The 26,644-nt window shown below is 37.9% G+C and overlaps 1 protein-coding gene across 2 annotated transcripts in view; it reads left to right on the top strand.

Annotated features, from left to right (window-relative positions):
- The window catches only part of COG5 (component of oligomeric golgi complex 5), a 282,079-nt gene that overhangs the window by 5,534 nt on the left and 249,901 nt on the right, over nucleotides 1-26,644 (top strand). For both annotated transcript variants that reach the window (XM_082473463.1, XM_082473464.1), the window contains exons 3-5: nucleotides 3,038-3,095; nucleotides 7,808-7,862; nucleotides 7,962-8,031. In XM_082473463.1, coding sequence (XP_082329589.1) covers nucleotides 3,038-3,095; nucleotides 7,808-7,862; nucleotides 7,962-8,031 — 183 coding nt within the window. The remainder of the gene's footprint in view (nucleotides 1-3,037; nucleotides 3,096-7,807; nucleotides 7,863-7,961; nucleotides 8,032-26,644) is intronic.

Consider the following 26,644-nt stretch of genomic DNA (forward strand, 5'->3'; position numbering starts at 1 on the left):
ATCTTTGAAAAGTTTTCTGTAAACTACTTTTTGTTATTTGAAAAATGGATATACCCATCTCTCCAAAACCTTTTATTCATACTTTGTTTTCATCATCTTAACTGATATGGAGAGAATATAGGTAGGCAAAAAATAGGATGTCTTTGATAAAGATAATAGAAAATGGAATTTTCGAAGCAGAACAGTGTGAATAAGAAAAACTGGGATGTTCCGATCAGCAGTTCACACTTTATGAGTACAAAATGTAACATTTGATGAAATTACAGAAAGTTGGTAAATTTGTGGTGGATAGAACACAATGAGGGGAGTTAGGAGATAGGTCCGAATCTCAGTTGTGCTGTTACCTTTCATATCATGTAATGCCTTTGAGTCTTGCTTTTTTTTTTAAAAAAAGGAGAAAAACCTATGGAATGGGTTGGAGTGAATAAGGGGGAAGAGGAGATTGTAGTAGAAAATCTTGAAGGTTCCTTCCTCTTCTAAAATTCTGTGATTTTTATAGGGTGGTTTTATGGTGTACTTCCTAGTGTTGCCTTTCTTTCTGAGTAGGCACTTAAATATTTAAATGAATGAACAAATTGCATGAATAAATGAACTATTTTCCAGGAAACCTAGATCTGGTGTAATGAGACATGTTCCCTTACGTTTTTTGTGTCTTACTTTATCAATTAAAAGAGCAGTTTGGGGCTTCCCTGGTTTCACAGTGGTTAAGAGTCCGCCTGCAAATGCAGGGGGACACTGGTTCGAGCCCTGGTCCGGGAAGATCCCACATGCTGTGGAGCAACTAAGCCTGTGTGCCACAACTACTGAGCCTGCGCTTTAGAGCCCACGAGCCACAACTACTGAGCCCACGTGCCATAACTACTGAAGCCTGCGCACCTAGAGCCTGGACTTCGCAACAAGAGAAGCCACCGCAATGAGAAGCCTGCACACTGCAACAAAGAGTAGCCCCCGCTTTTCGGAACTAGAGGAAGCCTGCGCGCAACAATGAAGACCCAACGCAGCCAAAAATAAAATTAATAAAAAATAAAGAAATTTATTAAAAAAAAAGATAGAAGTATATATTATAGACAATTCTTTAAAAAAAGCAGCTTGGTTCGGACTGGGATGACTTTTAAGGTCAGTTAAAATTCTGATTATATAATTAGAGATCAATACTTATTGAGAAACATTTATAGGACAGTTTTAATTGTCAGGCTTTGCTTTAGGCTGTGCGGATAGAAAAATGAAAACATTTCCTGGCTCTCCAAGGATTCACAGACCAGTGGCAGATACAGGCAGGAATAATGACAGGCAAGTGATGCTTGTTTTAAATAGAATAGTACAAAGTGTCTGTGGGAGCAGGGGAAAATGCGCTTAATTCTGCCTAGGTTTCTCAGGGGGTAGCTTTTTGCAGGAGCCACCTGAAATTCTTTCTGCCTTTTTGTTGGCATTTTCCTTATTCTTTGCATATAGTACCTTCTCTGAAGGAATCAATAAAAACTTAAAATCTATTTAACATCTCCTAGAGGGGGCAAGTTATACTTACAGTGGTTCTGGATGTAGGGTGGAGGAAGTCTCTGATTCCTGGTATGAGATCTGAACCTGCTACAATTGTTTTTCTGCAGAAGCAAAATTGGGATAATGCTAACCAAACCAGTAAATAAAATATAATAAAAATAGTTTAAAATATCATTGAGATGATTAAAATTACAAAAGATGTACCGAAGTATGTATTAGTCAGGGTTTTAGTGCAGGAAGCAGAAACTGCTCTAGGTATTTAAAGCAGGAAGATATTTAATACAGAGGATTGGATGGATAGCTAATGGAATGAGTTGAAGGATCTACCACAAATGCAACACAGAGACCTGGAAGCTCCTGCTGTTACCTCCCATGCCATTGCTAAAGTTCAGCTTCTGGATGCTTGGTAACTGAACTCTGGAATGATCTATAGGGCTATCTCAACTGTCTCTAAATCCTCAGGTCTCAGGACTTTGCTTACCAGCTGAAACAGTAATGGGAAGATAGTTTTCCTCTTTCTTCTGTCTTCTGAATCTCTTGGAAATTCATCCAGTTGACCGCAGGGGAGTCTATGAGATTGTAGTTTTAGGCTTTTCAGCCTTTCCAGAGTATCACAAGGGACAAAGAATAGAGAATTAGAAAAATATTCATCTTGTTAGGATGGACACATTCATGACCATATCAGTGGACTGGGGAGAACTCAGGTGTCTTCTGGATAAGAGACATAGGAGACCAAAAGTAGCACTTATTTTAGATATGTGATAGAGGAACTTGCTAGAATGACAAGTGACATGTGAAACAGGACAAAGTAGAGGATTTATGCATTCCATTGAATGAATCTTTGCTGATTAGGAGCTTCAGTTTACAGACTAGACATGAAACTTCTTATTCATTGTAATAAAGCATACAAAATAATAAGGATTCCTGCATTGTTCTAAAGATTTGCTTGATTTCTTGGTGTTTCTAGGACTCTCTTGCATGTAGCCTTTAACTCTTAACTTCTATGGGTTTGTTTTTTTTTTTTGATATGACTATTCACACTGCCCTAATTTTCTTAAAAATACCAGTCTTCTGCAAGGAAGAGGATTTGCTGTGACATTAGGAAGCTGGAAGCAGAGAGATGTTTAGGGAGGTGCTGACTCTGCTTTATCTTTCCAAATTAGAATGTGGTCTTGATGCTGAATTAAATGCAAGAACTAAAAGAACCTGATGTTTGAAAACACTCTTTAAAAGGGAAGCATGTATTAATTAGTGTGGCAAGAATTAGCTGTTTTTTGTTTTTCAGTTTGGGCACAACTCCTTCTGCACATCCCCCTAGGAAACCACGGGGCTAATGAAAAGACGTCTTTGGCTGTGTGTTGAGCTGTAGCGTGTTTGTGTTCCCACCAGTCATTCAGCTCAAACACACCTTTATAACCTGTATTTTTTGTATTAGCATTTTCCCACTTTCCATAAAGAGAGAGACCTTCAGTTCTACTTTGTGGTTACAAATTAAAATACTTAATACTTGCAGTGCTGATTATTCATTCTTGATTTTCAGGTCGTTGCAAGACATGAAGATTTATTGGCACAAGCAACTGGGATTGAGTCTTTGGAAGGTATATTTCCATTAACTATTATACATTATACAGAGCTAACCCAGGGCTTGGAAACTTCTCCTGTGAAGGGTCAGAAAGTAAATATTTTAGACTTTGAAGGTCATACCGTCTCTGTTGCAACTACTAAACTCTGCTGTTGCAGGGTGAAAACAGCCAGGTAGTATGGAAACGAATGTGTGTGGCTGTGTTCCAACAAAACTTTAATAAAACTTTGCTGATCCCTGAGCTAAACTCTCCGGGTTTAAATCCTTGCTTTCCCACCTACTAGAAGTGTGACTTTGGACAACTTACTTAACCTTTCTGTGCCTCAGTTTTATCTATAAAGGAGGAGTATTAATATGTACTAATATGTTATTTAGAGGATTAAATGAGTTAACACAATGCCTGGAACAATTCCTGGCAATATTTAGTGCTTTTGTAACTGTTAGTTAATTAAAACAAATAAGCAGGGGAATTCCAGTGGTTACAGTGGTTAGGACTCCGCACTTTCACTGCTATGGGCGCGGGTTCAGTCCCTGGTTGGGGAACTAGGATCCAGCAAGCCGCGTGGCGTGGCCAAAAACAGAAACAAAAACAAAATCAACTCCACCAAAGTAGTGGAAATAGGCTTGAATTCTTTCCTTACGTTTGGCTTTCTTTGAAATGCTTTTCAAAAATGAAAGTATAGTAGAATAATAATACATTGGATTTTTATTATGAACTCTCTTATTTTTGTTTGACATCTTTTATGAATTTTTCACTCTCTCTTTATTAAATTAAATTACATCTCATAAATATGAAATGTTAATATTGTATTTTCCATTATCACTTGTGATTACTGTTAATCATTGCACATCAAAAGAAAGCCAAGTGATTCTTCCCTATGTTGATGAAATTCTTAAGGAAGAAGGATATTGCTTTCTGTGATGCAATATTCTTTAATGCTTCCTCTAGTATTTCTTATGTGCACTCAAAGATGTTATTTTCAGCATGTGCACTGTTTCTAAGGCATCCTGATAAAGAACATAGTATTTTGGAAATAACGGTTTGTTATTTGAATATTTAGGATAGATATCAGACTATGTTCGTGGGAAAATTAAGAGGCTCTAGGTACTGACTTACTACGGAAAATTAATTTTCTTTCTCTCATATTTTTGTATGTTTCTGGAAGCAAGTAAATAATACCTTGTTTTTAATGGTAATTTTTGTAAACAAATGAGTAAAGGTTTTTTTCCTTTATAGAAACCCATAGGGATGTCACGGTAGTACGTTGATTTTGAGTGTATATAGTTGTAGGTGAATCATCACAACAGAAATACTTCTCATTGTGGTTTTCTTTTTCTTTTTTTTTTAAATTGGCCACACCACATGGCTTGCAGGATCTTAGTTCCCCAACCAGGGATTGAACCTGGGCCATGACAGTGAAAGTGCCGAGTCCTAACCACTGGACCACCAGGGAGTTCCCTATATGTGTTTAGTTCTATAGTGTGCTGATTTTCCCCAGAGTGCTTTTTAGTGATTAAAATATTTAAAATATGCTGTTAGACTGAGTTAGAATGACTATCCATTGGGTGACTGTGTACAGTACAAAGGCTGACTTCTCTGAATTCCTATGATAATCTAAGAATATTCTCCAGATTATTTGAACATAAGCCAAAGTATGAATCAGTTAGTATTCATTTTAGCATGATGTGTATTTCTAATCATTTATTAAACTTTTTGAGATGTGTGTTATGTATTTGAAAATGAGTATTATCCCAACTTCTACTTTATCTGCTTTTTCTCCTATATATTTAAAATTTTGGCCATGTAATTCATTTGGAGATATATTTATTTAGCCTATTTTATTAAAATTTACTCTCTCTTCATTTTTTGTTTATTTATGCATTTAAATTTTAATTGAGAATTTGTTAGATTCCAGGCAACTGTAACAGTATACAGAGTCCCTGTCCTTATGGAGTTTGGAGGTATATTTAATTAAGCCTATTTTATTAAAAAGAGATAGCCTAATTTCTTCATTTATTTGCTCTCTCAGTCAAATAGTAATTGAGAACTTGTTAGATACCAGGCACCTGTGAACAATAGAGTCACTATTCTCATGATATTTATGTTCTAGGTAGGGAATTAGACCAAAAAAAAAAAATGTGTAAGTGGGGAACTTCAGGTACTTTTAAGTCCTAAAAGAAAATAAAATAGATGATGAGGTAGAAGAATGGGAGTTTCTTACTAGCTAGGATGGGCAGGAGATGCTTCTTTGAGAAGATGACATTTGAACTGAGATCTGAATGATGAGAAAGAGCTACCACATGACTATCTGGGGAGGAGAGTGTGGTAAGCTGAGGGACCAATAAATGGAATTAGCGTGGCACGTTTGAAGGGCAGAAAGAAAAGGCTAGTATGACTAGAGTTTAGTGAATGAGGGAAAGAACTGTAGATGAGGTTCTTGGGAAGGAATTTTGATTTTCATTCTAAATGCAATGGTAAACAGTTGGAGGGTTTTAATTAGAGATGTTATGTGATTAATGCTCTAAAAAGTTTTCTCTGGTGGCTCTATGAGAAGGCAAGAGTAGAATCTGGGGTACCAACTTAGAAGCTATTAGATTAGTAGACATTGATGGTGCCTTGAATTAGTGGTGGATGTAAAGAGAGAGAAGTGAATGGGATAAAATGGGGGTAGAGCTGATAGGATTTGTTGATGGGAAATGAAAGGTCTGAGGGAAAAAAGTCACCAACAGTGATTCCTAAGATTTTAGTCTGAAAAATTGGATAGATGATGGTATGAGTAACTGAGATGCATCACACTGGAGAGGATCATGGTGGGGCAGAAGTTATCTTGCGTGTCTTAAATTTGTCATAAGAAAGTTCAGGGCTAGAGATTTGTGTGTGTGTGTGTGTGTGTGTGTGTGTATAGGCATAAAGAAAATCTATATAGATGTATGTACATATGTGTGTATATAAAATCAGTATTTTATTGAACAGATAGTGTTGAAAACATTGGGTTTGAATGAAATCCCTAAGAGAGATTCTAGATGGAGAAGAGAAGGTGGCTGAGGATCAAATCTTGGAGTACTCCAGCATGTAGAGATCTAACAGAGAAGGAGTAGGAGCAACCAATGCCATCAGAGGGAACCCAGGAGGGTGATGACTTGGAAGCCTAGAGAAAAAAATGTTTTAGGGAGGGAGTGGTTCAACGTGTCATGAATTTCTGAGAGTTAAACAAGATCAAGACAGAACTGACAATAGAATTCGGCACCTTGGAGATTTCTGGTGACCTTGACAAGATCTGTTTTGGTGGCATATGTGTGAAAGGTGTTGCGAGTGGGTTGTGGAGAGAATAAGATGTGAGGAAGTGATGATAACAAGGAAAGCCAGTTCATTCTTGGAGGTTTAAGGTCAGTGAACCATAATACCGGCAGAAATCCTTGGGTCCAGAAAGGATTCTATTGGACTGAGCCATATTAAAACATATTTGTATGCAGATAGGAGTATTAGTTGATTCTTAAATTACTTCATCTAATATGACAACATTCTATACTTAAATTTATTTAGAATGCTATGTTTCAAAAGTACAGCTATGCCAGTTGAGTATAGAAACTGAGTTTTAAGGAATATAGTTCAAAATAATTAAATCTGTAATATTGGAAAGCCCATTTTTAGGCATATAAAAAAGTAAAATTTAAGATCTATCTTCCTGAAAATAATTTTACAATTTTATAAACAGTTCTTCATCATGTTATGTAAGTAGAGAGTAAAGGCAATAATATACTTGCTGTCCATATTTATTATTTATCTAGCATTGGGGGTTAGAGAGAGTATACCAGGAGGAGAGTACCTCATTTCCAGATTGTTCAGGGCCTTGTAGACCAAGCCGTGGACTTTAGTTTTAACATAGAGGGAAGGGGAGACTGGGAAAGGGTTTTAGCAGATGAGTGTTATAATTTGCACTTCCAAAGATCACTCAGGCTTTTTTTTTTTTAAATATAATTTTTAAAATAAATTTCTTTATTTATTTTTTGGCTGTGTTTGGTTTTCGTTGCTGGGCGTGGGCTTTCTCTAGTTGAGGCGAGCAGGGGCTACTCTTCATTGCGGTGCACGGGCTTCTCATTGTGGTGGCTTCTCTTGTTGCGGAGCAGGGGCTCTAGGCGTGCGGGCTTCAGTAGTTGTGGCTCATGGGCTCAGTAGTTGCGGCTCGCGGGCTCTAGAGTGCAGGCTCAGTAGTTGTGGCGCATGGGCTTAGTTGCTCTGCAGCATATGGGATCTTCCTGGACCAGGGCTTGAACCCGTGTCCCCTGCATTGGCAGGTGGATTCTTAACCACTGCGCCACCAGGGAAGTCCCACGCTTCTTTTTTTGTAATTGTAGTACAATACACATTAACATGAAATTTACCACTTTAACCATTTTAAACTATATAACTTAGTGCTATTAATTACATTTACAGTGTTGTGCAACCATCACTGTCCAGTTCCAGAACTTTTTCATCACCTCAAATGGAAACCCTGTACCCATTAAGCAGTCACTTCCCATTCCTTGTCAGACTTCGTTAGTGGAGCAAGGTTAGGACGGGGAAGACTAGTCAGAGGTTTTTGCAATAGTCTAGGTAAAAGATATTGGTTGGATTATGATGACGGCAGAAAAAAATGGAAAAATTTCTCTATTTTTTTCTTTTAACTTTTTACCCAATTTGAAACCTTGTAAATTTGTAAAGTAACGTAAGCTGTTATGTTTTCCTAGGTGTCCTTCAGATGATGCAGACAAGAATTGGGGCTTTACAGGGAGCTGTTGATAGGTACTGTTGTTCATTTTGTAAATAAATGAAATGGAAAGATTTTTATCCATTGATATTTTGAAGATGATTTTGTCACTCCTCTTTTTGTTTTTCCTTTAGGATGAAAGCAAAAATTATTGAGCCATACAATAAAATAGTAGCCCGTACTGCTCAACTAGCAAGACTTCAGGTAGGTCCTCACTTGTCATTTCTTTGTACTTTTACTTCATTTTGTCTTTATAAGCGAGCAAATTTCAAGAGAATGAATTCTGAGGAAGTAAGAGAATATGAGAGAAAAAGGGAAAAATACTAAAGAGCTTTAAAAGAAGATATTCAGTTTAAAAAATAAAAATCTAAACTACTATTCAGGTGAATTATTTTCACTCTTATTATTTCAGTGTATTACTATTTAGAATTCAAAATTATTTCTCTTAATAGAGAACAGGAAGAAACCTAACTTTTATCCTTACAGTTTGCTATGATCCAATGTAAGGAACCCAAACCTATAACTACTGTAATACAGCGGTCCCCAGCCTTTTTGGCACCAGGGACCGGTTTCGTGGAAGACAGTTTTTCCGCGGACCGGGGAGGTGGGGGTGGGGGGATGGTTGGTTTCACATGATTCAAGCGCATTATATTTATTGTGCACTTTATTTCTGCTATTGTTACATTGTAATATATAATGAAATGATTATACAACTCACCATAATGCAGAATCCGTGGGAGCCCTGAGCTTGTTTTCCTGCAACTAGACGGTCCCATCTGGGGGTGATGGGAGACACTGACACCTGAAGTGTGTTGCTTATGTCCAGTCTACTCCGTAATCTCGTTTTGGTTGCTGTCACTGCAGAAAACCCTGCTTCACAAAGATAGGATGCTGGAAACGGAAGCAGGCTTTTCAGTGCTTTCGTGGCAGTCTCAGGATATCCCACCTTGACTTTAATCCAGAACGTATGGAGATTTAAAGTTGTCTCAAACATACTTTTAATGCCACCGTCATTTACGATCTCAAGCATTTGATCCTCTTCTAGCACAAAGTCGATTCACCGGGCTTATTCACAAATGGGTCGTGGATCCACGCCTTCCCAGTTAGGGGGTCTTTTGTGGTTGGGAAGTAATGCTCAGACTCTTTTGAAAGCTGAGATAGGTGATCATGCACCAGCTGGGAGAAAGAAGGCCCTGGCTCAGCCTCTTTCAAAATCTCTGCTAATACTTGAAACATGTCAAAAATCCTAGTGTTCACTCATTGCCCCCATAATTCCAGTTTGGCCTTGAATGCAGCCATTTTATCTACCGACTTGAACACAGTTGTTGTTCTCCCCTGAAGTGACAGATTGAGTTTGTTGAGCAGGTTGAATATGTCACACAAGTAAGCAAGTTTTGTGACCCCATTCTGTGGCGCTGAAATGTGCTGCCAGTGGTGACTGTTTTTCTAAAAGAAATCTCTGGAGTGGCTCTCATAACTCAGAAACTCTGGCCAGTGATCTACCTTCAGAAAGCCGTCTCACTTCTGTGTATAAGGGAAGACGTGTGTGCTCTGCGTCCATCTCCTCATAGAGCTGTGTGGACAGTTGTGAGTTAAGGGCATGTATTTTAATATGGTTGATAATTTTAATCACATCCTGCAAAACGTTAAGTTCAGGTGACATTTTTCAGCTAGCCAGCATTTCCCTATGGATGAGACAGTGCGTAGACTCAATTCAGAAGCAACCTCTTTGACCCGAGTAGTGAAACCAGAAAGCCGTCCAGTCATGGCAGCCGCTCCATCTGTGCATATATCCACACAAAATGACCAATTCAGTTTTCCTGATGTGTAATCATTCAAAGACTTGAAGAGTTCTGCAGGTGTTGTGTTGGTTGGCAGCAAAAGTGCACATAACATATCCTCATGCACATCCTCCTGAAAGATATATCACACAAAAACAAGCATTGTTGCCTTGTTGTCAGCATCAGTAGACTCGTCAACCTGGATTGCGTACCATGGTGACTCATTAATCCTCTCTAACAATTGTGCCTCAGTGTCCTCTGCTATTTCATCAGTTCGTCTAGTTATGGTGCCAGCCAAAAGAGGAACACGTGCCACGTTTTGAACTGTAGCCTCTCCTAAAAGTTCATGACAGATGTCCTTAGCAGCAGGCAGGCTCAACTCTTCACCAATGGTAAAGGGCTTTTTCTTAAAGATTTATTTATTTAGTTTATTTTTGGCTGCGTCGGGTCTTAGTTGCGGCATGCAGGATCTTCATTGAGGTACACGGGATCTTTCATTGCAGTGCACAGGCTCTTCGTTGTGATGCACAGGTTTCTCTCTAGTTGTGATGCGCAGGCTCCAGGGCATGTGGACTCTGTAGTTTGCGGCACGCAGGCTCTCTAGTTGAGGCGCGCAAGCTCAGTAGTTGAGGTGTGCGGGCTTAGTTGCCCTGCAGCATATGGGATCTCAGTTCCCTGACCAGGGATCGAACCCGTGTCCCCTGCATTGTAAGGCAGATTCTTTACCACTGGACCGCCAGGGGAGCCCAGTAAAGGGCTTCTTAGCTTTAACAATGTGGTTAGGCACTAAGAATGATGCTCTCAGTGCAGACACATTTGATGAAGTGGTGGCCTTCAATAATTGCTTCTGTTCTTCGTGTTCACGTTTTTGTCTTTTGAAAAACTCCAAAGGCTTGTCTTTTAATGCAGGGTGCTTGGTCTCCATGTGGCGAAACAGTTTTGAAGGTTTCATGGCTTCCTCGGATAGCTAGTTGCCACATATTATACAGAGCGGGCATGGAGAATGTGAATCACCTGCGGCAATGAACCCGTAATTTAAGTAGGACTCTTGGTATTTTCTTTTAAATGCAGCTTTCGTTTTGTTGGCAGTCTTAGAGTCTTCTGCTATCTCATCATTGGGTCTTTCCCCCCTTTCAAAAAAGCTCTCCAGCGACGTTTGTTTTTTACTCATTTTGGCTAGGGTTAGCTTGTGGGCTTACCAAAACTGTGACTGAGACAAGTGCACAATGCAGGAAAGAGGTATGGACAGAAGTGGTAAATAAAATAATGGGCAGGCCACGCGCAGACTGAAATAAGTGTCAGTTTCTGACTTAAAGCCTGCCACCACATGCAGTTGTACAGTCGAAGTACATCAACTCACTTGTCACTGTAAAGCCTGCCACCAGGTGTAGCTTAATTGTCACTTTCCACTCACTGATAGAGTTTTGATATGAGTCTGCAAGCAGTTGATTTATTACGGTCTCTGTGTAGTCAAAACTCTCTGTTGATGATGATCTGTATTTGCAGCCACTCTCCAGAGCTAGCATCACTGCCTCAGCTCCACCTCAGATCATCAGGCATTAGATTCTCATAAGGAGCGAGCAACCTAGATCCCTCACATGCGCAGTTCACAGCAGGGTTTGTGCTCCTATGAGAATCTAATGCTGCCACTGATCTGACACGAGGCGGAGCTCAGGCAGCAATGCGAGCGATGGGGAGCGGCTGTAAATACAGATGAAGCTTCGCTCCCTCGCCCGCCGCTCACCTCCTGCTGTGTGGCCTGGTTCCTAACAGGTCTGTGGCCCGGGGACTGGGGGCCCCAGCTATAATAGATGTTTTAGTATTTTAATCTTTGCTATTTCTGGGTCAGTTTTTGTCAATTGACCTTTCTTCTTGTTACGGGTTTTATTTTTATGCTTCTTTTCATGCTTGGTAATTTTTGATTTTATACTGTAAAGGTGTGTTTTGTGTTCAGGGGTCTGGATCTTTAAAAATTTCCTTGAAATGGTGTTGGACTTTATTCTTGTTCACAGTTAAGTTACTTGAAATTAGTCTGATCTTTTTGAGGATTGGTTTAAAATATTTATTTATTTATTTATTTATTTATTTATTTATTTAGCTGCATCAGGTCTTAGTTGCGGCTTGCAGGATCTTTGCGGCACGTGGGATCTTTGCTGCAGCATGAGGGGTCTTTTGTGGTGTGCGGGCTTTCTCTAGTTGTGGTGCATGGGCTCAGTAGTTGCGGCACACGGGCTCTCTAGTTGTGGCACACGGGCTTAGTTGCCCCACGGCATGTGGGGTCTTAGTTCCCTGACCAGTGATCGAACTCACGTCCCCTGCATTGGAAGGAGGATTCTTAACCACTGGACCACCAGAGAAGTCCCCAAGGATTGGTTTTAAACCTTTGTTAGTGCAGGTTCAAAGCATCCTTTAGCCTAGGGATAGTTTAGCTGTGTTTACTGCTAGGTCCTTCCACTGTGAGCTCTGTGCATTGTTTCAGTGTTTCTTTCCTTGTGTTTCCTCTTACACATGCACAAACTGGCACTTAGCCAGAGACTTGAGGCCATCTTTCTGCACATCTCCCCAACCTCTCCTTCCTGGCCAGTTCTCTGCCCATAAACTCTAGCTCCTTTCGGCTTTCCTGAAATCTGCTCTGTTTCCACACTTCAGAGAGACTGTCATGTTCTGTTTGCCTTTGCTCTGCTTCAGCTAGAAAATTGTCTCCCGGCAGTAAATTGGGATAGTTGTTAAGCTCATTTTCTTTTCTCCTGTGCTATTTTTCAGTATCTGTTGTCTGAAAATTTTATTTCATGTATTTTGTTCAGTTTTCTAGTTGTTTAAGATGGGAGGGTAAATTCTGCCCTATTATTTCATCATTGTTAGAAGTAGAAATTGCCTTCATTAAAAAAAATTGAATTATAAGTCACATACTATAAAATTCACCACTTTAAAGTACACGTTTAAGTGTTAACTGAGTGATTTTTACTATATTCACAGGGTTGTGCAGTCATCACCTCTGTCTAATGCCAAAACATTTTCATTACTCCAGAAAGAAACCTTACGCTCAGTAGTAATCACTCCTCCTACCCCTTTCCCCCTCCCCCCTCCCCAGCTTTCTAATCTGCTGTCTGTCTATGGATGTGCCTCTGCTGGATATTTCATATAAATGCATCATACATTGTGTGGCATTTTTTTGTCTGGCTTCTTTCACTTAGCATAATGTTTTCAAGGTTTATCCATGTTGTAGCATGTGTCAGTACTTCATTCCTTTTTATGACCAAATAATATTCCATTGTACGGATATACCACATTTTTGTTTATCCATTTATTTTGCTTGCCTATCAGTTGATAGATAGTTGTGTCCGCTTATTGGCTATTATGAATAAAAACTGTTAATGAACATTTGTGTACAAGTTTTTGTGTGACGTGTTTTTTTCGGTTATCTTGGGTATATACCTGAGAATATATATGCTAGGTCATATGCTAACTCTGTGTTTAACATTTTGACGTATCAAATCAATATATGAACACCTTAAACTTAAACAGTGTTCTATGTCAATTATATTTCAGCAAAGCTGGAAAAAACTTTTTGAGGAGTGCCAAACTGTTTTCCAAAGCAGCTGTACCATTTTATATTCCTATCAGCTATATATGAGGGTTTCAATTTCTTTCTCACCAAGACTTCTTTTCTTTTTAATATAGCCATCCTATTGGTTATGAAGTACTATCTCATTGTTGTTTTGATATGAATTTCCCCAATGACTAATGATACTGAGCATCTTTTATTGTGCCTATCGGCCATTTGTATATATTCTCTGGAGAAATGTCTATTCATATCTTTTGCTCATTTTTAAAATGAGTTATTTGTCTATTCCCTCTCTCCCTCCCTCCCTCCCTCCCTTCCTTTCTATACTTGGCATATTGTGTTCTGGCTTCCAATTTAGTTGTTGAGAAGCTGTCATTCTGACCTGGTCTTTTGAAGGTAATCTGCAGGTTTCCTCTGGTTTCTTTTTTAAAAATTATTTATTTATTTATTTATTTAAACATCTTTATTGGAGTATAATTGCTTTACATTGTTATGTTAGTTGCTGCTGTATAACAAAGTGTATCAGCTATACGTATACATATATCCCCATATCCCCTCCCTCTTACATCTCCCTCCCACCCTCCCTATCCCACCCCTCTAGGTGGTCACAAAGCACCAAGCTGATCTCCCTGTGCTATGCGGCTGCTTCCCACTAGCTATCTGTTTTACATTTGGTAGTGTATATATGTCAATGCCACTCTCTTACTTCGTCTCAGCTTACCCTTCCCCCTCACTGTGTCCTCAAGTCCATTCTCTATGTCTGCATCTTTATTCCTGTACTGCCCCTAGGTTCTTCAGAACCATTTTTTTCTTTTTTTTAGATTCCATATATATGTGTTAGCATATGATATTTTTCTCTTTGATTTCCTTCAGTTTCAGAATGGTTTCTTTTTATTCATTTCATGTGCAATTTGTTTTTCTTCTTCCATCTGTGAGTTTATCTCTTTCATCATTTCTAAGCCGTGCTTTCTTCAAGTATGTATCATTCTCTCCTTTGTCTTCAATTCTGATTAAATGTACACTCAGCTTTCTCTCTTTATCATCTAAGTCACTTACCCTCTTTTCCTTACTTTACATTTTTTTCCTTTCCTTGCTGTTCTCTGGAGTTTTTTCTGATTGGTTATCTACTTCATTAATTTATTCCTAACCACTTTCTGTGGTTAAAATAGTCTATTATTATTTTGCTAAGTTTTGGTTATTGTATGTTTTATTTTTAGAAGTTCTATGTTTCTTTTCCTAAAGTGCTATATGACCTATTTCTTGTTCCCTGACTTTGATTTCTTTGAATATATTCTGCTGAAGTATTCTATTGCCTGACTCTGGTAGGTATAGTATTTGTAGTCTTTGTGGGTATGTTTATCTTGGTGGTGCTTGTTGGTTCTATCTAATGGAGTCCAGTTTTCCTGGGTGCCTCATTATTTTTTTGCTGCGTGTTGGACATTTTATTTGAAAAGTTATTTTTTAGAATATTTGAGTCCTTCAGACAGGATTTTTTTGTTTTTCTATGGCAGCAGAAATCACTACCAGTCCAAGAACAACATTAAGTTTAATCAATTTTAACTGTCCTCCTCCACTTTGTCTCAGAGGGTATCAAAATGTAGGATCTAGTTTTCCAGGACTAGCAAGTGATCTCAGATTACAAGTGGATTTGCTTATTTTCTCTTTGGGTTCACTCTGCTTTACTTTTGGCTTGGTGTTTGTATCCATACTATCATTTCTTTCATGCTTTTGAGACATTTTTACATTTTATACAACAGTTTTAGTTCTTAATGGTAAGCTAAAAACGTAGTCTGCCATTATTATTTTTTTATTATTAATTAATTTATTTTTTGGCTGCGTTGGGTCTTCGTTGCTGCGCGTGGGCTTTCTCTAGTTGTGGCGAGCGGGGGCTACTCTTCATTGCGGTGTGTGCACATCTCATTGCAGTGGCTTCTCGTTGTGGAGCACGGGCTCCAGGCATGCGGGCCTCAGTAGTTGTGGCACGCAGGCTCAGTAGTTGTGGCTCGCGGGCTCTAGAGCACAGGCTCAGTAGTTGTGGCGCACGGGCCCAGTTGCTCCGTGACATGTGGGATCCTCCCGGACCAGGGCTCAAACCCATGTCACCTGCATTGGCAGGTGGATTCTTAACCACTGCACCACCAGGGAAGTCCTAGTCTGCCATTATTGAAAATAAGAAACTTACGTGTCTTCTCTTTTTTTATAAAATAAACATCAGATTATTTTTTTCCCCTGATAAAATTATTCAGTACTTCCTTAACACAAAAGAGAATGATGTCTTAAGTCCTAAATGTGGCATGAAGTCCCTTCATGTTATTGCCTCTACTTGCTTTTTATCATTTTGTCGTTCTAAAATAATTTATTCTGGATACTAATCACACTGAACTACTTTCTGTTCCTAAGTGTGCTGGAGATTCTCACATTCATTCCTTTGCACATTTTTTTCCCTAACTCAGAATGTTCTCGTCCCTCAGCAGATTGTAGTCAACTCTTCTGTGAAGTCCTCTCCTGCCCTTCTGACAGAGCAGAATATTTACTTATTTTATTTATTTTTGGCTGCACTGTGCAGCATGTGGGATCTTAGTTCCCCGACCATGGGTCAAACGCACGCCCCCTGTATGGGAAGCGTGGAGTTTTAACCACTGGACCGCCCGGGAAGTCCCAGAATGTTTATTTTTTAAATTTTTTCATTTCTTTAATATCCTGTAGATGTTTCCATTATAATACTTTCTACATAGTTTTTCCCTTCCTCATACTCTCCTATAAGACTAAGCTCCTTGAAGGCTATGGTAATATTTTAATATTTGAATGTCTAGCCTTAGTGTAGTGTTATGTACCATATTAAATGCTTAAGAAATGAGTTAAATAATTTGTTCCTTGGTCTGTGCCTTAGTTGTAATGTTTTTAAAAAATATGTAGCATATGTGACTCAACATATATAATACTAAAAATTTTTTTAATGGACTTATAAATGTCTCCTATAACAATCTGAGAAATATAGCATGTGAGAAGAGTTTGAATGTCAGTCTTTTTCAGAAGGATGAGAGATACAGGTTATTTCAGAGATAACCACTTAAGGGTATGTGGGGCAGTGAGGATACATAGAAACCTGTCTTAAGAGTCAAAGAGGTATCGTGGGACAGTGGAATATGGCTCGGCCTACAATAATATCCTAACAATCACCCTTTCGTATAACTCAGGTCCTGCATCTCTGTCTGCTACTTTTTCTTACTCCCACTATGGATTAACCCTCATTCTCCTTTTCACTTGCTCCTTGTTTCACTCTTGCTTTTTTTGTCTCAAGGCTTCTGCTCTATCCTGTACACCCACTTTCCTAAAGAGAACAGTGTCTGTTTGTAACAGTTTTGGGCAGTTCTTGTGCGAGACAGTGTCATAGGTCACTGGTGATAGACTTTGTGGCATAGCATTGAGCTGGCATTGTTTCCCTGATCTAGTCAGCTGTGACTAAGGTCACAAGGTCATATGACCTGAAATACCATGAACCACATATAAGGAGCTGCCCAAGCTACTTTCCTGAAGAAAGGGTGTGGGCACTGCAAGTGCTGCTCAGAGCGTTGGAGCTAATGTTTTACTTTTATGCTAAAATATACATTAAAACATTACTTCCTTAGTTAAGTTGGGATTTAAATATTGCTTTTGAGAATAACTTTTTCATTTTGTACTAAAAATCATGGCCTTAAGTTAACTGGAATTCTTTTTCTTATGAAAGAATAGACTACTATGTAAGGATGGTATTAACTAAGAAAAGTGATTTTGCTGCTTGTATCTTCTTTACAGACTTCTCTCTAATAAAATGAAATTTTATAAAACATTTTGGTCTTTTGGACAGATGGAAATTAACTTTTTGTTTAGTAAACTTTAAAATATTTTTGTATATGAAGACATAGGAGTGTTTTTATTAGCAGAACTGTTCACGAGTATTAGTCTTCATGTGCTTCACACGATGTTTTGATTATAGATCATTGCTTAATTTTAAGCAATAAATTAAAATTTAATTTGTTAAATTAAACATTTAATTTAAGTTCACTTCTTTGCGTTCAACTCCAGATCTTAAACATGTCAGAATCATGCACTTCTTTTTTTTGCCTTTGTTTACTACAATCTTTTGACGGTAAGTTTTAAGAATCTTATTTATTTTTACCACCTAGCTAGGTATGTATTCATGATAAAAAATTTTTTTTCATGTGTATGTGGGACTTTAAAATGTATGAAAAATTTTAAGTATTCTAATTCAATAATTATGTTTAGAAGTTACATATCTCATCAGTTATGGGTGAGTAAACTGAGGTTCTACGAGTTACTTGCTGAAGTTCATATAGCCATTATGCAGCAGTGTTAAGATAAAACAGAATTTCTTTCTCTAAATTTAGTATTCTGTGCTTTTGATTCATAAAAAAGTAGAAAATACAGTTCCTGTTTTTCAGAAACTTGCTTGTAGGTAGAAAAATTAAAATCAAATCTAGGTTGATGAAGCACAGATGAAAGCACTGGACTAGGAGTTCAGAGACCTGACTTCACTCTTCATCCTTCTAGCTGCATGGTCATGAACAAACTTTAGTTATCTTTTTTTCCGGCTTTGAGATACAATTGACATATAACGTGTACATTTAAGATGCATAATGTGATAATTTGGTACATGTATATACTGTGAAATGCTTACCAGAGTGAAGTTAGTAACACGTATTTCACTTTACATGATTACCATTTTTGTTGTTGCGGTCATGGTGGTTTAGTATTTTTTACAGTGAAAGTTTGGACTGGATCTGTGAATTCTCTTCCAGCTCTAAAATGCTGCATTTCTATGAAGCTGTGATAGTTTCTTTTTTGAAGGCTTTTATTTTTTATGGTTATGTAAGCGTGAGAGGTCAGGATTGTTTGTGTTTAAGATAAACACTTTTTCTATTTATTTATTTATTTATTTATTTTTTAAATTTTTATTTTATTTTTTTTTTTCTATTTATTATTGTTGTTAAATATTATTAATTTTAGCCCTAATATTAGCCCTAATTTTCTATACTCTTATTGTAAAAAATATTGCACTACTGTATAGGGGCAACTAAGTTGAATAACTTTGGTCAAATTATTATAAAGGAGGGGAGGGAAAAGAAAAAGAAAAATGTCTAGGTACATTTTGATATCTTTATTTCCAGTATTTAATTTTTCCTGAATTGACTCATATGCAGTCTTACCTTTAGGAAGGAAGTTCATCTTAGAAATTTGTTGCCATTCAAACTGCTTTGAAGTCTAAGGGCTCTTTGGAAGTTTATTTATGTTTTAACCATTTTTATTCTGTTCACTTTGACTAGACATTTCCATTTTGAACTTTGGGGAAACTTTAATGTTTCTGTTTAATCTTTTTATTCTTTGAGATCTTAATTCATTTAAATGCATGTGGTATAAGAAAGCAAGAAAGAAATAGCTATGAAGTTGCTTTTGCCTTGAACGTAAAATCCCTATGATTGTACCCTCAATTAGAAGAAAGTACTTCTACATTTAATTTCTTTTGCTTTTTATCCCCATTTCACTCTCTTTGCAGAAAGCCTTTTCTTTCTTTGAGCAGAAGCTTCTGACTTCATCTATATACATGAATACAGGAGTTGAATTTAATTATCACCCCAAGAATCATCTCTATCTTAGCTCTTTATAGTAACATTGTTTGCTTATGAACTGCCTCAGAGTTTTTCAGAAAGAAATTTTTAAGAGCTTATTATCCCTTACATAGAATATTTAAATTTTTTAAACTTCAACATTATGTAAGAAAATGAGTTTTTAAACTTTCAAATCTTATAAGTTTTTAACACTTTTAATCATACGTTTTCAAAAATATAACAGCTTTATTGAGGTATAATTCACATACCTACATATAAGTTTTTTTATCTTTTTAATATTTTTAACTTTTTATCATTTCACTTTTTAATTTTTTAAGTCACGCACATATTAACTTTTCAATTTGAAGTGTTTTTTTCAATTTTATTTTATTTATTTTTTTGTACAGCAGCAGGTTCTTATTAGTCATCCATTTTATACACATCAGTGTATACATGTCAATCCCAATCGTCCAATTCAGCACACCACCACCCCACCCCCCTCCACTTTCCCCCACTGGTGTCCATACGTTTGTTCTCTACATCTGTGCCTCAATTTCTGCCCTGCAGACCGGTTCATCTGTACCATTTTTCTAGGTTCCACATATATGCGTTAATATACAATATTTGATTTTCTCTTTCTGACTTACTTCACGCTGTATGACAGTCTCTAGATCCATCCACGTCTCTACAAATGACCCAATTTCGTTCCTTTTTACGGCTGAGTAATATTCCATTGCATATATGTACCACATCTTCTTTATCCATTCGTCTGCCAATGGGCATTTAGGTTGCTTCCATGACCTGGCTCTTGTAAATAGTGCTGCAATGAACATTGGGGTGCGTGTGTCTTTTTGAATTATGGTTTTCTCTGGGTATATGCCCAGTAGTGGGATTACTGGGTCGTATGGTAGTTCTGTTTTTAGTTTTTTAAGAAACCTCCATACTGTTCTCCATAGTGGCTGTGTCAATTTACATTCCCACTAACAGTGCAAGAGGGTTCCCTTTTCTCCACACCCTCTCCAGCATTTGTTGTTTGTAGATTTTCTGATGATGCCCATTCTAACTGGTGTGAGGTGATACCTCATTATAGTTTTGATTTGCATTTCTCTAATAATTAGTGATATTTAGCAGCTTTTCATGTGCTTCTTGGCCATCTGTATGTCTTCTTTGGAGAGATGTCTATTTAAGTCTTCTGCCCATTTTTGGATTGGGTTGTTTGTTTTTTTAATATTGAGCTGCATGAGCTGTTTATATATTTTGGAGATTAATCCTTTGTTGATTCGTTAGCAAATATTTTCTCCCATTCTGAGGGTTGTCTTTTTGTCTTGTTTATGGTTCCCTTTGCTGTGCAAAAGCTTTGAAGTTTCATTGGGTCCCATATGTTTATTTTTGTTTTTATTTCCATTACTCTAGGAGGTGGATCAAAAAAGATCTTGCTGTGATTTATGTCAAAGAGTGTTCTTCCTATGTTTTCCTCTAAGAGTTTTATAGTGTCCGGTCTTACATTTAGGTCTCTAATCCGTTTTGAGTTTATTTTTGTGTATGGTGTTAGGGAGTGTTCTAATTTCATTCTTTTACATGTAGCTGTCCAGTTTTTCCAGCACCACTTATTGAAGAGACTGTCTTTTCTCCATTGTATATCCTTGCCTCCTTTGTCATAGACTAGTTGACCATAGGTGCGTGGGTTTATTTCTGGGCTTTCTATCCTGTTCCATTGATCTATATTTCTGTTTTTGTGCCAGTACCATATTGTCTTGATTACTGTAGCTTTGTAGTATAGTCTGAAGTCAGGGAGTCTCATTCCTCCAGCTCTGCTTTTTTCCCTCAAGACTGCTTTGGCTATTCGGGGTCTTTTGTGTCTCCATACAAATTTTAAGATTTTTTGTTCTAGTTCTGTAAAAAATGCCATTGGTAATTTGATAGGGATTGCATTGAATCTGTAGATTGCTTTGGATAGTATAGTCATTTTCACAATATTGATTCTTCCAATCCAAGACCATGGTATATATCTCCATCTGTAGGTATCATCTTTAACTTCTTTCATCAGTGTCTTATAGTTCTTTGCATACAGTTCTTTTGTCTCCCTCTGTAGGTTTATTCCTAGGTATTTTATTCTTTTTGTTACAATGGTAAATGGGAATGTTTCCTTAATTTCTCTTTCAGACTTTTTGTCATTAGTGTATAGGAATGCAAGAGATTTCTGTGCATTAACTTTGTATCCTGCAACTTTACCAAATTCATTGAGTAGCTCTCGTAGTTTTCTGGTGGCATCTTTAGGGTTCTCCATGTATAGTATCATGTCATCTGCAAATAGTGACAGTTTTACTTCTTCTTTTCCAATTTGTATTCCTTTTATTTCTTTTTCTTCTATGATTGCCGTGGCTAGGACTTCCAAAACTATGTTGAATACTAGTGGTGAGAGTGGACATCCTTGTCTTGTTCCTGATCTTAGAGGAAACGCTTTCAGTTTTTCACCATTGAGAATGATGTTTGCTGTGGGTATGTCGTATATGGCCTTTATTATGTTGAGGTAGGTTCCCTCTATGCCCACTTTCTGGAGAGTTTTTATCATAAATGGGTGTTGAATTTTGTCAAAAGCTTTTTCTGCATCTATTGAGATGATCATATGGTTTTTCTTCTTCAGTTTGTTAATATGGTGTATCACATTGATTGATTTGCGTATATTGAAGAATCCTTGCATCCCTGGGATAAATGCCACTTGATCATGGTGTATGATCCTTTTAATGTGTTGTTGGATTCTCTTTGCTAGTATTTTGTTGAGGATTTTTGCATCTATATTCATCAGTCATATTGGTCTGTAATTTTCTTTTTTTGTAGTATCTTTGTCTGGTTTTGGTATCAGGGTGATGGTGGCCTCATAGAATGAGTTTGGGAGTGTTCCTTCCTCTGCAAGAAGGATGGGTGTTAGCTCTTCTCTAAATGTTTGATAGAATTCACCTGTGAAGCCATCTGGTCCTGGACTTTCATTTGTTGGAAGATTTTTAATCACAGTTTCATTTTCATTACTTGTGATTGGTCTGTTCATATTTTCTATTTCTTTGTGGTTCAGTCTTGGAAGGTTATACCTTTCTAAGAATTTGTCCATTTCTTCCAGGTTGTCCATTTTATTGGCATAGAGTTGCTTGTAGTAGTCTCTTAGGATGCTTTGTATTTCTGCGGTGTCTGTTGTAACTTCTCCTTTTTCATTTCTAATTTTATTGATTTGAGTCCTCTCCCTCTTTTTCTTGATGAGTCTGGCTAATGGTTTATCAATTTTGTTTATCTTCTCAAAGAACCAGCGTTTAGTTTTATTGATCTTTGCTGTTGTTTTCTTTGTTTCTATTTCGTTTATTTCTGCTCTGATCTTTATGATTTCTTTCCTTCTGCTAACTTTGGGTTTTGTTTGTTCTTCTTTCTCTAGTTCCTTTAGGTGTAAGGTTAGATGGTTTATTTGAGATTTTTCTTGTTTCTTGAGGTAGGCTTGTATAGCTATAAAATTCCCTCTTAGAACTGCTTTTGCTGCATCCCATAGGTTTTGGATCCTTGTGTTTTCATTGTCATTTATCTCTAGGTATTTTTTGATTTCCTCTTTGATTTCTTCAGTGATCTGTTGGTTATTTAGTAACGTATTGTTTAGCCTCCATGTGTTTGTGGTTTTTACGTTTTTTTCCCTGTAATTGATTTCTAATCTCATAGCGTTGTGGTCAGAAAAGATGCTGGATATGATTTCAATTTTCTTAAATTTACTGAGGCTTGATTTGTGACCCATGATGTGATCTATCCTGGAGAATGTTCCATGCACACTTGAGAAGAAAGTGAAATCTGCTGTTTTTGGATGGAATGTCCTGTAAATATCAATTAAATCTATCTGGTCTATTGTGTCATTTAAAGCTTGTGTTTCCTTATTAATTTTCATTTTGGATGATCTGTCCATTGGTGTAAGTGAGGTGTTAAAGTCCCCCACTATTATTGTGTTACTGTCGATTTCCTCTTTTATAGCTGTTAGCAGTTGCCTTATGTATTGAGGTACTCCTATGTTGGGTGCATATATATTTATAATTGTTATATCTTCTTCTTGGATTGATCCCTTGATCATTATGTAGTGTCCTTCCTTGTCTCTTGTAACATTCTTTATTTTAAAGTCTATTTTATCTGATATGAGTATTGCTACTCCAGCTTTCTTTTGATTTCCATTTGCATGGAATATCTTTTTCCATCCCCTCACTTTCAGTCTGTATGTGTCCCTAGGTCTGAAGTGTGTCTCTTGTAGACAGCATATATATGGGTCTTGTTTTTGTATACATTCAACAATCCTGTGTCTTTTGGTTGGAGCATTTAATCCATTCACGTTTAAGGTAATTATCGATATGTATGTTCCTATTACCATTTTCTTTATTGTTTTGGGTTTGTTTTTGTAGGTCCTTTTCTTCTTTTGTGTTTCCCACTTAGAGAAGTTCCTTTAGCATTTGTTGTAGAGCTGGTTTGGTGGTGCTGAATTCTCTTAGCTTTTGCTTGTCTGTAAAGCTCTTGATTTCTCTGTCGAATCTGAATGAGATCCTTGCTGGGTGGAGTAATCTTGGTTGTAGGTTCTTCCCTTTCATCACTTTAAGTATATCATGCCACTCCCTTCTGGCTTGTAGAGTTTCTGCTGAGAAATCAGCTGTTAACCTTATGGGAGTTCCCTTGTATGTTATTTGTCGTTTTTCCCTTGCTGCTTTCAATAATTTTTCTTTGTCTTTACTTTTTACCCATTTGATTACTATGTGTCTAGGCGTGTTTCTCCTTGGGTTTATCCTGCCTGGGGCTCTCTGCACTTCCTGGACTTGGGTGGCTCTTTCCTTTCCCAGGTTAGGGAAGTTTTCGACTATAATCTCTTCAAATATTTTCTCTGGTCCTTTCTCTCTCTCTTCTCCTTCTGGGACCCCTATAATGCGAATGTTGTTGCATTTAATGTCCCAGAGGTCTCTTAGGCTGTCTTCGTTTCTTTTCATTCTTTTTTCTTTATTCTGTTCTGCAGCAGTGAATTCCACCATTCTGTCTTCCAGGTCACTTATCCATTCTTCTGCCTCAGTTATTCTGCTATTGATTCCTTCTAGTGTAGTTTTCATTTCAGTTATTGTATTGTTCATCTCTGTTTGTTTGTTCTTTAATTCTTCTAGGTCTTTGTTAAACATTTCTTGCATCTTCTCGATCTTTGCCTCCATTCTTTTTCCGAGATCCCAGATCATCTTCACTATCGTTATTCTGAATTCTTTTTCTGGAAAGTTGCCTATCTGCACTTCATTTAGTTGTTCTTCTGGGTTTTTATCTTGTTCCTTCATCTGGTACATAGCCCTCTGCCTTTTCATCTTGTCTGTCTTTCTGTGAATGTGGTTTTTGTTCCACAGGCTGCAGGATTGTAGTTCTTCTTGCTTCTGCTGTCTGCCCTCTTAGGTTTGAAGTTTTTAATTTAATTTTTTAACTGAAACTATATAAGTAAGAAAGTTTGAGAAAATGTTGGAAAGAGGAAGGAAGAAATGGTTCATAAAACCTTTTCTCTTTTTTTATGTTCATGTTTTACATGTACGTGGTTTTCATCGTATACTTTTGTAGGGTCCTTTTTAGTTTTCAGTTGATACGATATCAAATAATTTTATCTACATTGTTCTATGGAATGATGACTTAGTTTACTGGCTTTATATTTATCCACCAAACAAATGAATATATTAGGAAGGAAGGAGGAAGAAAGATAACAACACCAGCATAAGTTGCCAGTGTTCCTAAACACTGCGAGAACATATAGAGCAACTACGATAGCAAAAGCAGAGAACCCCTGCTGGTTGAAGTGATGCTGGGTTAGCTTGGGAGCTAGCATTCAGGGGGCATAGCAGCTTTTTTTTTTTTTAATTAATTAATTAATTAATTAATTTATGGCTGTGTTGGGTCTTTGTTTCTGTGCGAGGGCTTTTCTCTAGTTGTGGCAAGTGAGGGCCACTCTTCATCGCGGTGTGCGGCCCTCTCACTATCGCAGCCTCTCTTGTTGCGGAGCACAGGCTCCAAACACACAGGCCCAGTAATTGTGGCTCACGGGCCTAGCTGCTCCGCGGCATGTGGGATCTTCCCAGACCAGGGCTCGAACCCGCATCCCGTGCGTTGGCAGGCAGATTATCAACCACTGCGCCACCAGGGAAGCCCCATAGCAGCTTTTGTTTCTGCTCTGGGAAAGGCACTGTCCATGTAAGAAGTCCAGCCATTGTGAGACTGTCATGCTATGGAGAAGCCCATGCTGGCCGTGGGTAGATGATAGGTAGCGAAGCACTGAGGCAACCAGAAGTGGGAGTGAAGCCTGGTGTTAGCTGAGTGCAGCAGAGTGAGTAATCCCAGGGATACTACACGGAGCACTTGAACCCTGCCCAAATTCCTGACTCACAGAATTGTGCGGAAGAACAAATCATTTAAAATCACTACGTTTTGGGCTGGTTTCTTATGCAGCAAAAGATAATTGATACAGCAGCCAAACTGATTTTGACGTAGAGACAGCCATCCTCATAGAATCCAGGGACTATTGCTCCTATGACCCTTTCTTTAGGAATCTGATAGACAATGTACTTGAGACAATCAGAATGAGTAGAGAAACAGCAAAGTAAAAAGTAGTGATGAGCATTATAACTAGGATTAAATGAGGGAGATAAAGTAGTGTGGAATGGCTGTGTGTTTTGACAAAGAAATAAAATTCAACTGTAAAACATTGTGGGCAGAGTATGTGCCGAACAGTTTTTTTAAACTGTCTTCAGCAGTCATATTTGTGTTTGTAGTATTGGTTTTTTTTTTTTTTTTTTGGCTGCGTGTTTGGTTTTTGTTGCTGCGCGTGGGCTTTCTCCGGTTATGGCAAGCGGGGGCTACTTGTCGTTGCGGTGCATGGGCTTCTCATTGTGGTGACCTCTCGTTGTGGAGCATGGGCTCTAGGCGCTCGGGCTTCAGTAGTTGTGGCATGCAGGTTCAGTAGTTGTGGCTTGCTGCCTTTAGAGTGCAGGCTCAGTAGTTGTGGCGCACGGGCTTAGCTGTTCTGTGGCATGTGGGATCTTCCCAGACCAGGGCTCGAACCCATGTCCCCTGCATTGGCAGGCGGGTTCTTAACCCTCTGCCACCCGGGAAGCCCTGTAGTGTTGGTTTTGAATTCAGGTAATGTTTTGTTTGTATTGTGTAGCAAAGCAAATGAATAATTTTAAATACTCTAATTCTGTTATCTCTTATGTCTCTGGAGCCAGGAGTCTCTGTGTGGAAGAAATAATTTATAGATGTAAGTTAGAAGATTAGGTAAACACCCTGTGCTCCTGATTTTTAAGTGCAATTATCAGTATGAACTCATGAGATATTTTAATTTTATCTTAAAATGGTATATACATTATATGTATATATTTTTATACATATGTATATGTATAATGTTAATCTGAGACTGTTTTATGTGTATTGTGGAATCAAGCAAATGAATATTTATGTGATATTTTAATTTTGACATTTCCTAACTATGTCTACCAAAAAGTCTCAGAAATGAGCAAACCTAGTTCCCAGAATGTGGTCTTCGAATGCTGCTGAATTCTAAAAGAAATCAGGGATTCTTTGATAAATCTTTGATCCCAGATCTGGGGCATGAAATATGCAAAATGATCCTGGAATATTTTTATACCATATACCAAAGCAAGTATCAATAACTGTTAACTAGAGTCATGATAAAAGGCTTCAGGAGCCAACTTGGAGAGGCCCTAGGGTAACCAACTATGTCAGTTTTAGCACTGCAAGTCCCGTGTCCCAGGAAACCTCTCAGTCTCAGGCAAATCAGTACAGGTGATCACCCTCAGAGGCTCCTACTGGCCAAAAATGGTACA

Source organism: Balaenoptera physalus (genome assembly GCF_965194825.1).
Source record: "Balaenoptera physalus genome assembly, chromosome: 8".
Classification (NCBI taxonomy): Eukaryota; Metazoa; Chordata; class Mammalia; order Artiodactyla; family Balaenopteridae; genus Balaenoptera; species Balaenoptera physalus.